At 35.8% G+C, this 12,301-nt stretch overlaps 1 protein-coding gene across 3 annotated transcripts in view; it reads left to right on the top strand.

The window, feature by feature from the left end:
• The window catches only part of LOC131522919 (peroxidasin homolog), a 69,981-nt gene extending 59,448 nt beyond the window's left edge, over positions 1–10,533 (top strand). For all 3 annotated transcript variants that reach the window (XM_058748789.1, XM_058748790.1, XM_058748791.1), the window contains 5 exons: positions 394–602; positions 2,462–2,576; positions 3,823–3,952; positions 4,635–4,748; positions 5,915–10,533. In XM_058748789.1, the coding sequence (XP_058604772.1) occupies positions 394–602; positions 2,462–2,576; positions 3,823–3,952; positions 4,635–4,748; positions 5,915–6,049 (703 nt within the window). In that variant the 3' untranslated portion in view covers positions 6,050–10,533. The remainder of the gene's footprint in view (positions 1–393; positions 603–2,461; positions 2,577–3,822; positions 3,953–4,634; positions 4,749–5,914) is intronic.
• Positions 10,534–12,301: the final 1,768 nt, after the last annotated feature.

Raw genomic sequence — 12,301 nt, 5'->3', positions numbered from 1 at the left:
ATTAAGCATTTGATATTTGCCAAGTAGTGTCATCCTACATGAGTATACAGTTTGTGTACTGGTAAATTAGGATGTACTATATATCCAACTTTTAAGATATTGTTGGGCAATAATATAGTTCACATTTTTCGATGATATATACAATCAAGCAGTTTGCTATAATATATACAGCATACTCATGTTAAACGGTATGTATCCGGGTAAGATTGGATGTACTTATAGTAATAGGTATAAATGATTAATTCATTAATTTGTTATGTGGTTACATTGGGAACTATGAAACCTGTGAGGTTTTGTTCAATTTGGTGTAGTGGCAGGCATAATTATTATTTGGTGATTTGCTTCACTGACACGGTTAAATCAATGAATCAACTTTACTTTATGTAATTATAGGTTTTGGTATGAGAACCCTGGCTCCTTTAGCCCTGCTCAGTTGACCCAGCTGAAGCAGACGTCTCTCGCCCGGGTGCTGTGTGACAATAGTGACAACATCACCCGAATCCAGTCAGATGTCTTTAACGTGGCTGAATTCCCACATGGTTATGGAAGCTGTGACGATATACCAAAGATTGACCTACGTATGTGGCAGGACTGTTGTGAAGGTATGAGACTCGCTTTACCATGACTCACATCATTTATTCTACCAGTCAGTTGGGAATGTTTAAGACTTTTCATGTTTTTCAAAGACATCTCTTATGATCCCCAAGGCTTCATTTATTTTACCGTATTGACCCGAATATAAGACAATATTTTTGTCTTGGAAATACATCTGAAAAAACACGGTCGTCTTATATTCAGGGTCTAGATGTTGACATGTCAATAATACACCCACAACAATAGGTGGAGCCAAATACGCGTAAAACGAGTGTGCCATGAAATATGTAATGTAATGTGTGTTGTAAAGATCGCGAATGAAAACAAAAGAAAAAGAAAAGCTTACAGCGGCACGAGTCGTGACTGTCATGTTAGCCTGATGGGACCAAACTTCCTCTGTAAGTCATTTTAAAGCATAAGACAGTACCTAGCTTTGAAGACTACAATAAGATTTCACGTCTACTGCTAATAAAATTTTGGTAGGCTACTATGAGATGGATAGACTAAATGTTATATAATTCAGATGGGCTACCTGTTATTTTATGGTATATCAAAAAGCGTATATTTTTAAATGTGATTGTTGGTACATTTTAACAGTATTCATCATACTGCCAAAACAAAAATTAAAATAGGAAAGATATGCAATATGAAAATAATTTAAGAAAAAATGATTTTTCTCAGTAAAACACAAGATTTGGTTTTCAAAAAGCCTTTTTCCAAGAGGTACATCTGGAAAAAGGGGGGTCGTCTTATAATCAGGTCAATACGGTATATCAAAAAAAAGAGTAAAAACAGTAATATTGTGAAAAACTATTACAACTGTTTTCTATGTAAATATGTATGTTAAGATGTAATTTATTGCTGTGATAAAAGCTGAATTTTCAGCATCATTACTCCAGTCTTCAGTGTCATATGATCCTTCAGAAATCATTCTGATACACTGATTTGCAGCTCAAGAAACATTTCTATTTATTTTAAATCTAGGATAGGAACATGTTTTTGAATTTTGACGCCTGATTATTTAAGTAGAAAAGGCATTCAAAACCCAAAGTTAACAGCATAATCAGCATCAAATCACTGTTTTCAACTGCAGTATTTCCACTAAGGCCTTATAATACGTTTTGTGTTCCTTTTAATGTATTCTATGTTAAAAATCCTTTGAAATGATTTGAATAATTTTAGCTAGACTTGCTTGTATATGCACATATGCACTGAATTATTTATACTTTTGTGATTGTATGTTTTTTACAGAATGTCTTTGACATTACTGCTCTATTTTTTTTCTTCATTTTTCCTATTCCTCTTCATTAATTTTTTATTATTTTGTTTCATTTTTCATTGTGTAAAATGTAAGATTTAAAAAATAATTATACCATAGTCTATCTGAATACTCTGATTGGCTGGAGGGTGTCTGTTGAAACTCTGTAATGCACAGGTAGCTAAAACGCTGTTCTATATTAATAAGCTCCCTTCATCATTCATAGCACACACAGACACTCAAGCACACACAAAACCACAACATTATAAGCATATCTGTTTCTGAAGTAATTAAATTCGCAGCTTCACAGTAAATTCGTGCTGCACAGACGCAGGTAATTCACACATGCTAATTCTCTACCTAATTCATTCAAATAAATGCAATCTAACTGCATTGTTTTACTTCAAAACTCTTTGTTTTATAATTAAATCAGCTAAAGAAAATTAACTGTTATTCTTGTCCGTCCAGTCAAATTTTGCAATCATTGACAGCTTTAATTTGTCAGTGCTGTAACCATAGTATAAGCCGTCTAGTCTTTGTACAGCTGTTTTTTTGTTTTGTTTTTTTTTTTTTTGCATCAAATAAAGGCTGAATTCCTTGCACCTGCAGACTGCCGTACTAAAGGTCAGTTCAATGCCCTGTCGTACCACTTCAGAGGCCGCAGGTCAGCGGAGCACAGCTATGCAGAGGAGAAACCTGCCAGCAACCTCACCGGCAACAGCAGGTACAACTCACATGCTCCATTTAATTTCTGCATTTTACCAAAGATCATTTGTAAATTCTCTAAACATTACTGGACCCTTTTTCACATTTCCAGGGTTGTCAGAAAGAAAAGTCATATGACCACACTTGCGATCTTTGCACTTGACCACTTGACTACTTATATGGCGTATTTTCTGTATTTGGCCCAAGTGTTCAAATGAGCATGAAGACCACAAGTGTGTGTAGAACTTCTCATTACCTGATGGGACACACTTATAGTGTTGTAAAAATGCAAGTGTTTACATACTTTTATTTTTTTTTATTATAAATACTTAACAGACATTTAGAAGTTGATTTTAAAATGCTAAGTAATTCGTGGTGCTTCTAATGATAAAAAGCAGTTGCAAATGTTGTACAAAGTAAATATCATCATCACCACTACTCATCTTTGCATCAATAAAACATGCAACACTTTGTTTTTTCTACCAAATTATATACAATATCTAATTATTATATTAATATTTAACTATTTAACGAGATCTCGGCAAAAATGGGATACACGATGCATGATGGGATACACGAAGTAGTGTGGTTTCAGTGTGCTTAAAGGGCACTGCGCTTTGACATTTTGAAGGCCTGGGACAGTCTTGTGTACTTCCTGTTGCACGCACGCGCTCTCAAGTGGCCAAACCCCACTCAGGTATTTGGACAAGGCAATAGTTGGGTAAACTACTATAGTGGTGAACAGAAACTAGACTATGCCTTTCTAAAAAAATAAAATAAAATAAAAATATCAACAGATTGATTGTTTTTCACTCCCTCAGCAGCGTCAACCAGTTTTCTGAAATTTAATGTCAAGGTGATAAAACTGAAAGTATAGTGTTTTACTATATTAAATCTACATTATTTTTTTAAATGTAAAATAAAAAAATAAAAACTTTGATACATTTAAAATGTTAATCACAGTACATTTGTAAAAATAAATAAATAAATAAATGTTTTAAGTTGGCTCAACTTTTTTTTTTAAGGCAACAATCTTCAGCAGATTTTCAGCAGTTTTCTCAACTTATTTTTGTAGGAGATTTTTGAATTGTCTCAACTTTTTGTTGTATAAACTTAAAACAACAATTTGAGAAAACTCAAAAATCTGCTGAAGCTGGTTGCCTTAATTTTAAGTTTGTTTTTTTTTAATAACACACAATGCATAATTTAATTTGTCAAAGCTTATTTATCAATCAATCATACTTTTAATGATTTTTGTTTTTCAGCACTTTGGAAGAAGCTCAAACTGCAGTAAACATAACTGTTTCACCAAAGTCAAGCACTGAACCCTCCATTAAGGATTTCCAAGACTTTGTTGCTGACATGCAGAAAACTATCACAAGTTTACGAAAACAGGTTAGGACTTCAATTGGTGCAATGCAATGCCAAGCTGCACTATATACTTTATCTGTTTATATAAACCTTGTGAAATTCCAGTCGCAGATATTTGTGAATGAATTGACTTTTGTTGGTAAACTGAATAGATTGCCATCTGCTCAGACACAAGTGTTTGGCAGTGATGCTGAGATGCTGAAAATGTGCAACATGCCAAGAATCAAACTTTCCAGACACTTCTTTTGATTAATAACACAAGGCAGTCACAGTGATATAAAAAAATAGCTGCCATATTTTCTTTGTCTGCTTCACAATAGATGTTTTCAAGTCTATCCGATGTCAGATAAAGCAATCTTCAGTGAATTAGCAGAACGAAATATGTTGATCTAGAAAGACATCCTACTTGCAAAATAACAGATTATACTGTATATCACCTGTTTGTAAAAGGTAACTGCTCATTCACAATTAATAACTGATTATACTGTGCCTTCAATCACTACAATCAAACACTTCCTGTTGACTGCCATTCTTTTTTTATTCAGAATCAAGATATGTTTGAGTTCAATGTCCTGAATCAGTAATCATATTTTAGCATATTTTATAATATGAATCAGTATAGGATGGTGCATTAAAAGAGAAGCATTACTGTAGCATTTATTGTAATGCAAAGAGTTAAAAAAACATTCTCTGTTGGAACTGACAGATAAAAAGACTTGAAGGCCGTCTGAGCAGGACAGACTGTGCAGATGAGGACGGGAGAGAGCGGGTGGATGGAGAGAGTTGGAAGAAGAACCCTTGCACCACCTGTCAGTGTCATGTAAGTTTATCAGTGCATTGAGCATTTCTGACTTAAATCTTCAGGTGCATTCACACGTAGACATTTTTACTTGCATTCATGGGCATGTGAACACGGTAGTTTTACACAATGTACCAATGTTCAGGTATTGTGAACTCTAGATACAGAAACGTTTGACTTATCCCAAGCAGTGATTCTCAGCTGGTTTTGATTCAGGATTACAGAATTGTTTATTGACCAAAAGCAAATAAATATGTCCTTAAAGTCAAAACTGCAATAAGCTGTGATACACAACCTTTGGTGAATATGAGATCAATTTTTCTCGCCACGAAAATAGCCACAGAAGCTGGCATGGAGTTAAACACAAACAAACAATGTAATATATGAGAAGCATTTTTTTCCGTTATAAAAGATTAAACGTTAATTTTGCTATTGTTGTTATGCACAATGAATATATATTGCAATTTGTTTGTACAGTAGCATTGTTTTTCTGACTGTATCAAACAGTCTTGACCATGTGGTTCATTACACACTTTTACACACTTTTAAGCTTCACTAGGCTGTGTTGAAAATCATTAGCAATAGTTTATTTATGATTTACCAAATGACTCATTGAGAAGATTTTATTTACCCAATAATGCCAAATTCTACTCACTTTTGGCACTTATGAGTGTTCATTTTAGATGTGAAATATGTTACATCTGTGTTTTCTTTATCTCACTGCAGATGAATGTGCTGGATTCTAGCACTCTCATGTACTTATTCTTGTTGATAGATGGATCAGTAGACAGACTGATTCCTAGGGGGAACTTTAGCTGTCAAAAACTGAAAGATGCCCTCACACAGTACTGTGTGTTATTGTAACATTATAACTCAATCTGGGATAGAATCTGCAGTAGTTTAAAGGAATAGTTCACCCAAAAATGAAAATTTGCTAAAAATGGACCCATCCTCAGGCCACCAAGATGTAGATGAGTTTGTTTCTTCATGGGAACAGATTTGGAGAAATGTTTCATCACATCACTGTCTCAGCAACGGATGCTCTGCAGTGAATGGGTGCCGTCAGAACGAGAGTCCAAACAGCTGATCACAATCATCCACAAGTGAAGGAAAGGACCTGTGATGATTCCTGCAGAAATACGGTCCCGTTTTCAACTCAAGTGTTCCTTTGTCTCTGTCTTTGTTAGGAGGCCCAGGTGACGTGTTTCGTGGAAAAGTGTCCGCAGGCAGCATGTCTGAAGCCAGTGACGCCCAAAGGCTCGTGCTGCCCCGTGTGCCTCAACCAGCCATCACAACCACAGGAGAACGAGCGCCACGTATAACCTCAGGACACTTAACCAGTGTGACCTTGAGCTCATGCCTCCATTTGTTCCATAGTTGCGTTTCAGGGTTTTTTTGTTGTTTGTCATGTATTGGTATTTTTGTTTGCATATCCTCAGATGCCCTCTACAAAGAACCAAAAATACACTGCCTTAAAAAGTATTTGAACAAATGAATGTTGGGGCCCTGTTTTCCTCCTCAGGCATGTTAACCGGGAGACGACTACCCAGTGTTCATTTACCAGACTGAGGACGGGCAGCTCCGGTCCTGGAGGGACACTTTCCTGCAGAGTTCAGCTCTATCACTAATCAAACACAACCAGCCAAAGTCTTCAGGATTACTTGAAAATTACAGTCAATTGCGTTCAAAAAATATTTAGGCTTAAATTTGAGATTTACGCATTTGGATTGCATATAAAATTTCTGTCCATTTGGACTGCACAGTTTTAACATCAACTGGTAGAGTCGATGCGATACATGTTTGTCGGTTGTACGTCAATGAAACGGGTACGATTTCTAAACTGAAGGTGGTTTAAATACACAGTAACCAGGTTTTATATATTTATTATCATTTCATTTGTTTCGATCTCATGCATTTTAACTGATTATTGCTTGATCCAGAGATAATCATATTTTAGCCATGTTCATACTTAACATACATTATCAGATTTATGCTTATTCTGAGCAATATAAATTAATGCATTTTGAAAATATTAATATTTAGATCAAATCAAATAGATGCAAAGAGTTCAAAATAAACTGTGCCATGATTTTTTGAGTGCCGAAATCTGGCTCGTTTCATTAATGTGTGACTGACAAATGTGCATCACACTTTAGTAGTCAATGTTACAATTGTATAAAACAACTGGATGGAAATTTGACATGCAATTCCAATGCATAAATCTTAAATGTAGGCCTAAATGTGTCTGTTTGATGTGGGACGGAACTGAACTTTGCAGGACGATGCCTCTCCAGGACCGGAGTTTCTCGTTTCCGGTTGTTTTACAGAAGAAGCATTCTCAGGTTTGAGATGCTGAAGAACTGGTGCTATCTTACTCCATTTAAGTGATTTACCCGAGTCTTAAGAGTGTTGTTTTATGCATTTAATTGTTTTGCAATATACAATGCATCATACAGTATATACACTCATTATGTGCTTTTTAAAACCACACTTGAGCGAAAATCCTTCGTTTTGTAGTTACGCTAAAGAAATTTTAAAGCTTACTCATACTTTTACTTTGTTTATGGTGCATAGTATCATATTCTGGACATATGTAGAATATTAGTTCCCGCTTTTTATCTTCCTCTCACGTGGAGAAAAATGTGAATACCTTGAAATCAATCTTTGCAATGGGGGAAAAAACTCTACTGATCACCAAATGTTTGTTTCCCTTGGCAACTGCGGGTTTTCTGAGACCTGGTGTTCTTTGCTTTATCTTGACAGAAAGCTGTTATTGATGTTTTTGGTTTGGGAGCGACTGAGGTGAAGCGTTTGGGAAGTGCAGCACTGAGCTGACGTCAGGCTCTCTTTTAGGGTGTTACTCTACTTTTCTATAATGCTCTGTTCTACCGGCCCAGTATTTATATTCTTGTCCTGAAGGTCCAGATGTTTCTTTCCTTTTCAAACAGTGTTCAGAGAGATGTAAACAGTTGTGCCTCATCACAATACATCACTTGAAACACACACACACACACACACTACTCTCTCAGCATCCAGTGTTCAATTATATTCATATTCGTTCACTTAGCAGACGCTTTTGTCCAGCAGAAGAGCAATATTAGAGATGAGAATTGCATTTGTGTTCTGAATCACTAAATAACGTTGTACCATTTGAACTGGATGAGAGTCATTTGTTCGTGAGTCGGACTACACTGCTCGGGCTGTATGTTTGTTACTGAGTTCACAATGTTGTCTGTGCTTATGCCAGTGTTTTTTTTTTTTTTTTTAAGCACCTGCTATTTGTCATGTTCAGTTCAGACTGAAGACTCAAGTTTTGCTTTGATGCTGTGGAAAATCTTGTTCAGTAGCTTAGTATGATGTTCCAATCATATCGGTAGAAGTATATTAAGCATGAAGAACCATTATTGGAATTGTAACATAATGAAAATTATATATACACACATACTGCTGGTCAAAAGTTTGAAATAATTACTTTTTCTTTTTTTTTTAACAATCAGCAAGGCTGCATTTATTTGATCTAAAAACAGTAATATTTTGAAATATTATTACAATTGAAATAACTATTCTATTTGAATATGTTGTAATATGTCATTTATTCCTGAGATACGAAGCTGAATTCTTGGCATCATTACTCCAGTTTTTAGTGTCACTTGATCTGTCAGAAATCATGCTGATTGGCTGCTTAGTTATTTGTGATCAATTATTAACTCTTTCCCCACCAGCGTTTTTGAAAAAAGTTCCCAGCCACCGCCAGCGTTTTTGCTGATTTTCACTCAAATTTAACGGCTCCCTATGAATATCTAAACATGCAATACAACAAAATAAAGATCAGACCCTCTGCTTTCACCTGTTTTATTCTAGCTTCAAGCATTGTTTTTATCAACACTTGAATGTTGGTAGGTTTTGAGCAAAATCGCTTTTTTATTAAATACTACAACTGGATCATATTCAGTAATATTATCAAAGCAAAGATGCAGTAGATGGCTTCCATCAGTACTCCCAAAGCTTGCACAGTCCTTTACCACTTTCTGGATTGACATTTCACTCATTTCATTTATATGCGATTTAGTGTTGATTATTTTTCATATGCATATGCTTACATATGAGATTGCTGGTTTCTGCGACTCATTCAGGAGATGCATAGTAGCGCCCCCTAGCGTATAACAGTGAAAACACGGAAAATGTTATGTTTGGCGGGGAAATAGTTAATTGTGGTTTATATTATTAACAGTAAATTTAAAAACATTTTTCGCTTTTTCACGATGTTTTTGTGGAAACTGTGATGCATTTTCTATTAATATTGTTTGATGAATAGAAATAACATTTATTTTAAATAAAATCTTTTGTCAAATCAATTTATAGCGTCCTTGTGGAATAAAAGTATTAATAGTAAAACTTACTTCAAACTTTTGAATGGTAATGCATCATGTTTTCCGCAAAAATATGCAGCGACACAACTATTGTCAATATTGAACATTTTAGAATGATTTCTGAAGGATCACGTGACACTGAAGATTGGAGTAATGATTCAAAATTCAGCTTTGCATCACAGGAACAAATTACATTTTTAAATATTCAAATAGAAAATGCTTCTTTTAATCCGTAATGACATTTCACAATATTACTGTTTTTACTGTAATTTTTTATGCAGCCTTGGTGAGCAGAAGAGACTACCTTCAGAAACTTTAAAAACATATTTATTCCAAACTTTTGACCAGTAGTGTAGGCTACAATGTGTGTATTATTATTATTATTATTATTGTTGTTATTATTATTTAAAAAGGAACTAGTCCTCAATTCCCAACCCTAGGAATTCTGCAACACTTCTTTTGCTGAATGTCAAGTTTCCCCAACACTGTCACACACCTTGTACCAAAGACCAAATGTGTGTTTTGTTTTGTTTAGTGGACTGGTAAGACGTTTTTGAGTTTTGTTTTTTGGAGTCTGACTCATCGAGTCTCACTGAAATTGAAAGCCATATCCTGAGCTGGAGAGCTGGGTAACACTTTATTTTGATAGTCCACTTTAGACATTCTACTAACAGTAAGTAACTTTGCAGCTACATGTCAACTAGCAGTCATTAGAGTATTAGTAGACTGTCTGCTTAATATCTTCTAACACTTTATTTTGATGGGTCCACAACATACAACATACTGACTATCAGAAACTTTGCAAGTATATGTCAACTTATTCTACTAACCCTAAACCTACCCTACTGAGAGTTAGTAGACATGTAGCTGCAAATTAATGAGAATTAGTTGACATGTAATTACAAAGTTACTTCTAGTTCGTAGAATGTCTAAAGTGGACTATCAAAATAAAGTGTAACTGAGAGCTGCACTGCCGCTCCTCTCTAAACATTCCACTGTATCCTGATGAAACGCCATTGAATCACTATTACAATCACTGTTTGCATGTACGGTTGCTGTCGTGCTGGTTAGTGATTGGGAAAGTGACTGCTATTGTGTTGAGAGCAGCTGACTGAATTTTTGACTTTTTTTACTTGTTTTACCATTTGTGACTGCATTCAACTCTTTTATCTCTGTTATGTGGCTCTATATCAGTGTTTTATTACTCACAAATGTCCTTCCTTCCTTCCTTCCTTCCTTCCTAAATGATCTAACAACCTCTTGAAGATCTTCCCCCAAACCAAACTGTGCACACATTGCCATGGACATGCACTGCCCTGCAAGACTGAACATGCTCAAGTGGTCAAAATGATTCTTATATTTTGTATTGTATTTTTGCCAAAGACTGTTTGCACTGCAACGTATGCCTTTCAACAATAAAATGGCCACATATGAAACAGCTGTTTTATTTCCAACATACCGTATGTCTAGTCGCATTTATATAGTGTTTTTTATGGTACAAATTGTTGCAAAGCAGCTTCACATTAGCGTTGTTATTTTGTCAAATTAATCACTCGTGAAACAAATTCAGCCGTGAAGCAGCTCTGCAGAAGACAATAGTGTCATTATAAATCTCAATTTGGTTCATGTTTAGTTTTCATCTGATAGTATCAGTGCAGTTAAATCGGTAATATCATTAAATATAGTCATTTAACCCCTTTCTTTTGAAAAATGTGAGAAGTAAAAGCAAAATGTGCAGAGAAAATCATGTATGTAGACAGCGGTTCTGAACTAGTTTGCAAATGTATGTGGGGAAAAACTTGCTTTTCAGGTATAAATTATTTACAAAAGTTCCCATTGACTAACATTGACTTTAGGTTAGGTATAGTGTGGGGGTTGAAAGAAGACCAGCATTATCTTTTCGCCAACACAACAGAGCAATCTGTGCAAATGTTTTGTTGGCCCAGAGGAGAACACATTCTCTTCACATGAGCTGTTTTCTTTTCAGGGTTCAGCCTGGGAGTAGAGCCAAGTTGCACAATTAGGCCACAAAGGCTCCCCGTCATCTGGGCTTGTATATGTGTGTCGGTCCCCGTAACGTGGCCCCTGACTTCGGCGAGGCTTATCTCTCCGTGGGGACTCCCGACTCACAAAAACGCCTCCAAGTGGATACAGGAGAAAAAACTTGATGAAAAAAGTTGTCCTGAATTGCACATGCTCAGAGATTTCACTCCCAGCCCAGAATCTAATGAATTACACATCTGAACAGAGAGGCAGTGAGGTATGAAAAGTTCACCACAGGACAATGAATGTTTAGAGGTAATGGATTCAGAGGGTGCAAACACCACCCAATATTGAAAGAAAAGCACAGGAACACGAAATGTTAATGGGGCCATGAATTGCATTTTTATTTTTTGAACTTGCATTAGTAGGATTTGTACATCAAAATCTGTCATAATTTACAAATGAAACGTCTTTTAAAACCCCTTTTGAACACTCTGGGGCCCAGGAATAGTTTACCAAAAACGAAAATTTGCTGAAAATGTCCTCACCCTCAGGCCACCCAAGACGTAGATGAGTTTGTTTCTTCATCAGATCTGTAGAAATGTAGCATTGCATCAGTGTCTCAGCAATGGATGCTCTGCAGTGAATGGGTGCCGTCAGAATGAGAGTCCAAACAGCTGATAAAAACATCACAATAATCCACACCACTCCAATCCATCAGTTAACATCTGGAGAAGCGAGAAGCTCGGTGTCAGAAAATGTTGCTTCTGTCCAAAATACATTGAGAACATCTGCAATAAGTGCGTGATCCATAATAACGCTTCCTCCAGTGAAAAAGTTCATCCCGTTTTGTTCTCGCATCAAAATCCACCCAAAATGTTCTGGACCGTTTTGGCTTGTAAACGGTGTTTGATCTGTGCAGATTTCTCTCCTGATTCAGACCAGAACACTTTTGACTGGTGGAAGCGTTATTATGGCCAGTAGCAACGGTTTTAACTTGGAAATATCTTGTTGATGGATTTGTCTATTAGAAACACGCAGCATTTTGCTTCACCAGATGTTAACTGATGGACTGAAGTCATTCGGATTACTTGTGTATTACTGAGATGTTTTTGAGCACATTTTATTTCATTTAATTTATTGTCTTCAATGTAACCATCCCACTGCTGCGACTGGGTAATGTATTTGCATCTTTTTTTTTTTTTTTTAATCTGATTAGCT

The sequence above is a fragment of the Onychostoma macrolepis genome, chromosome 17 (assembly GCF_012432095.1).
Source record: "Onychostoma macrolepis isolate SWU-2019 chromosome 17, ASM1243209v1, whole genome shotgun sequence".
NCBI lineage: Eukaryota > Metazoa > Chordata > Actinopteri > Cypriniformes > Cyprinidae > Onychostoma > Onychostoma macrolepis.
Note: the sequence above shows the minus strand (reverse complement) of the source record. Positions and strands in the feature narration are given on the sequence as shown.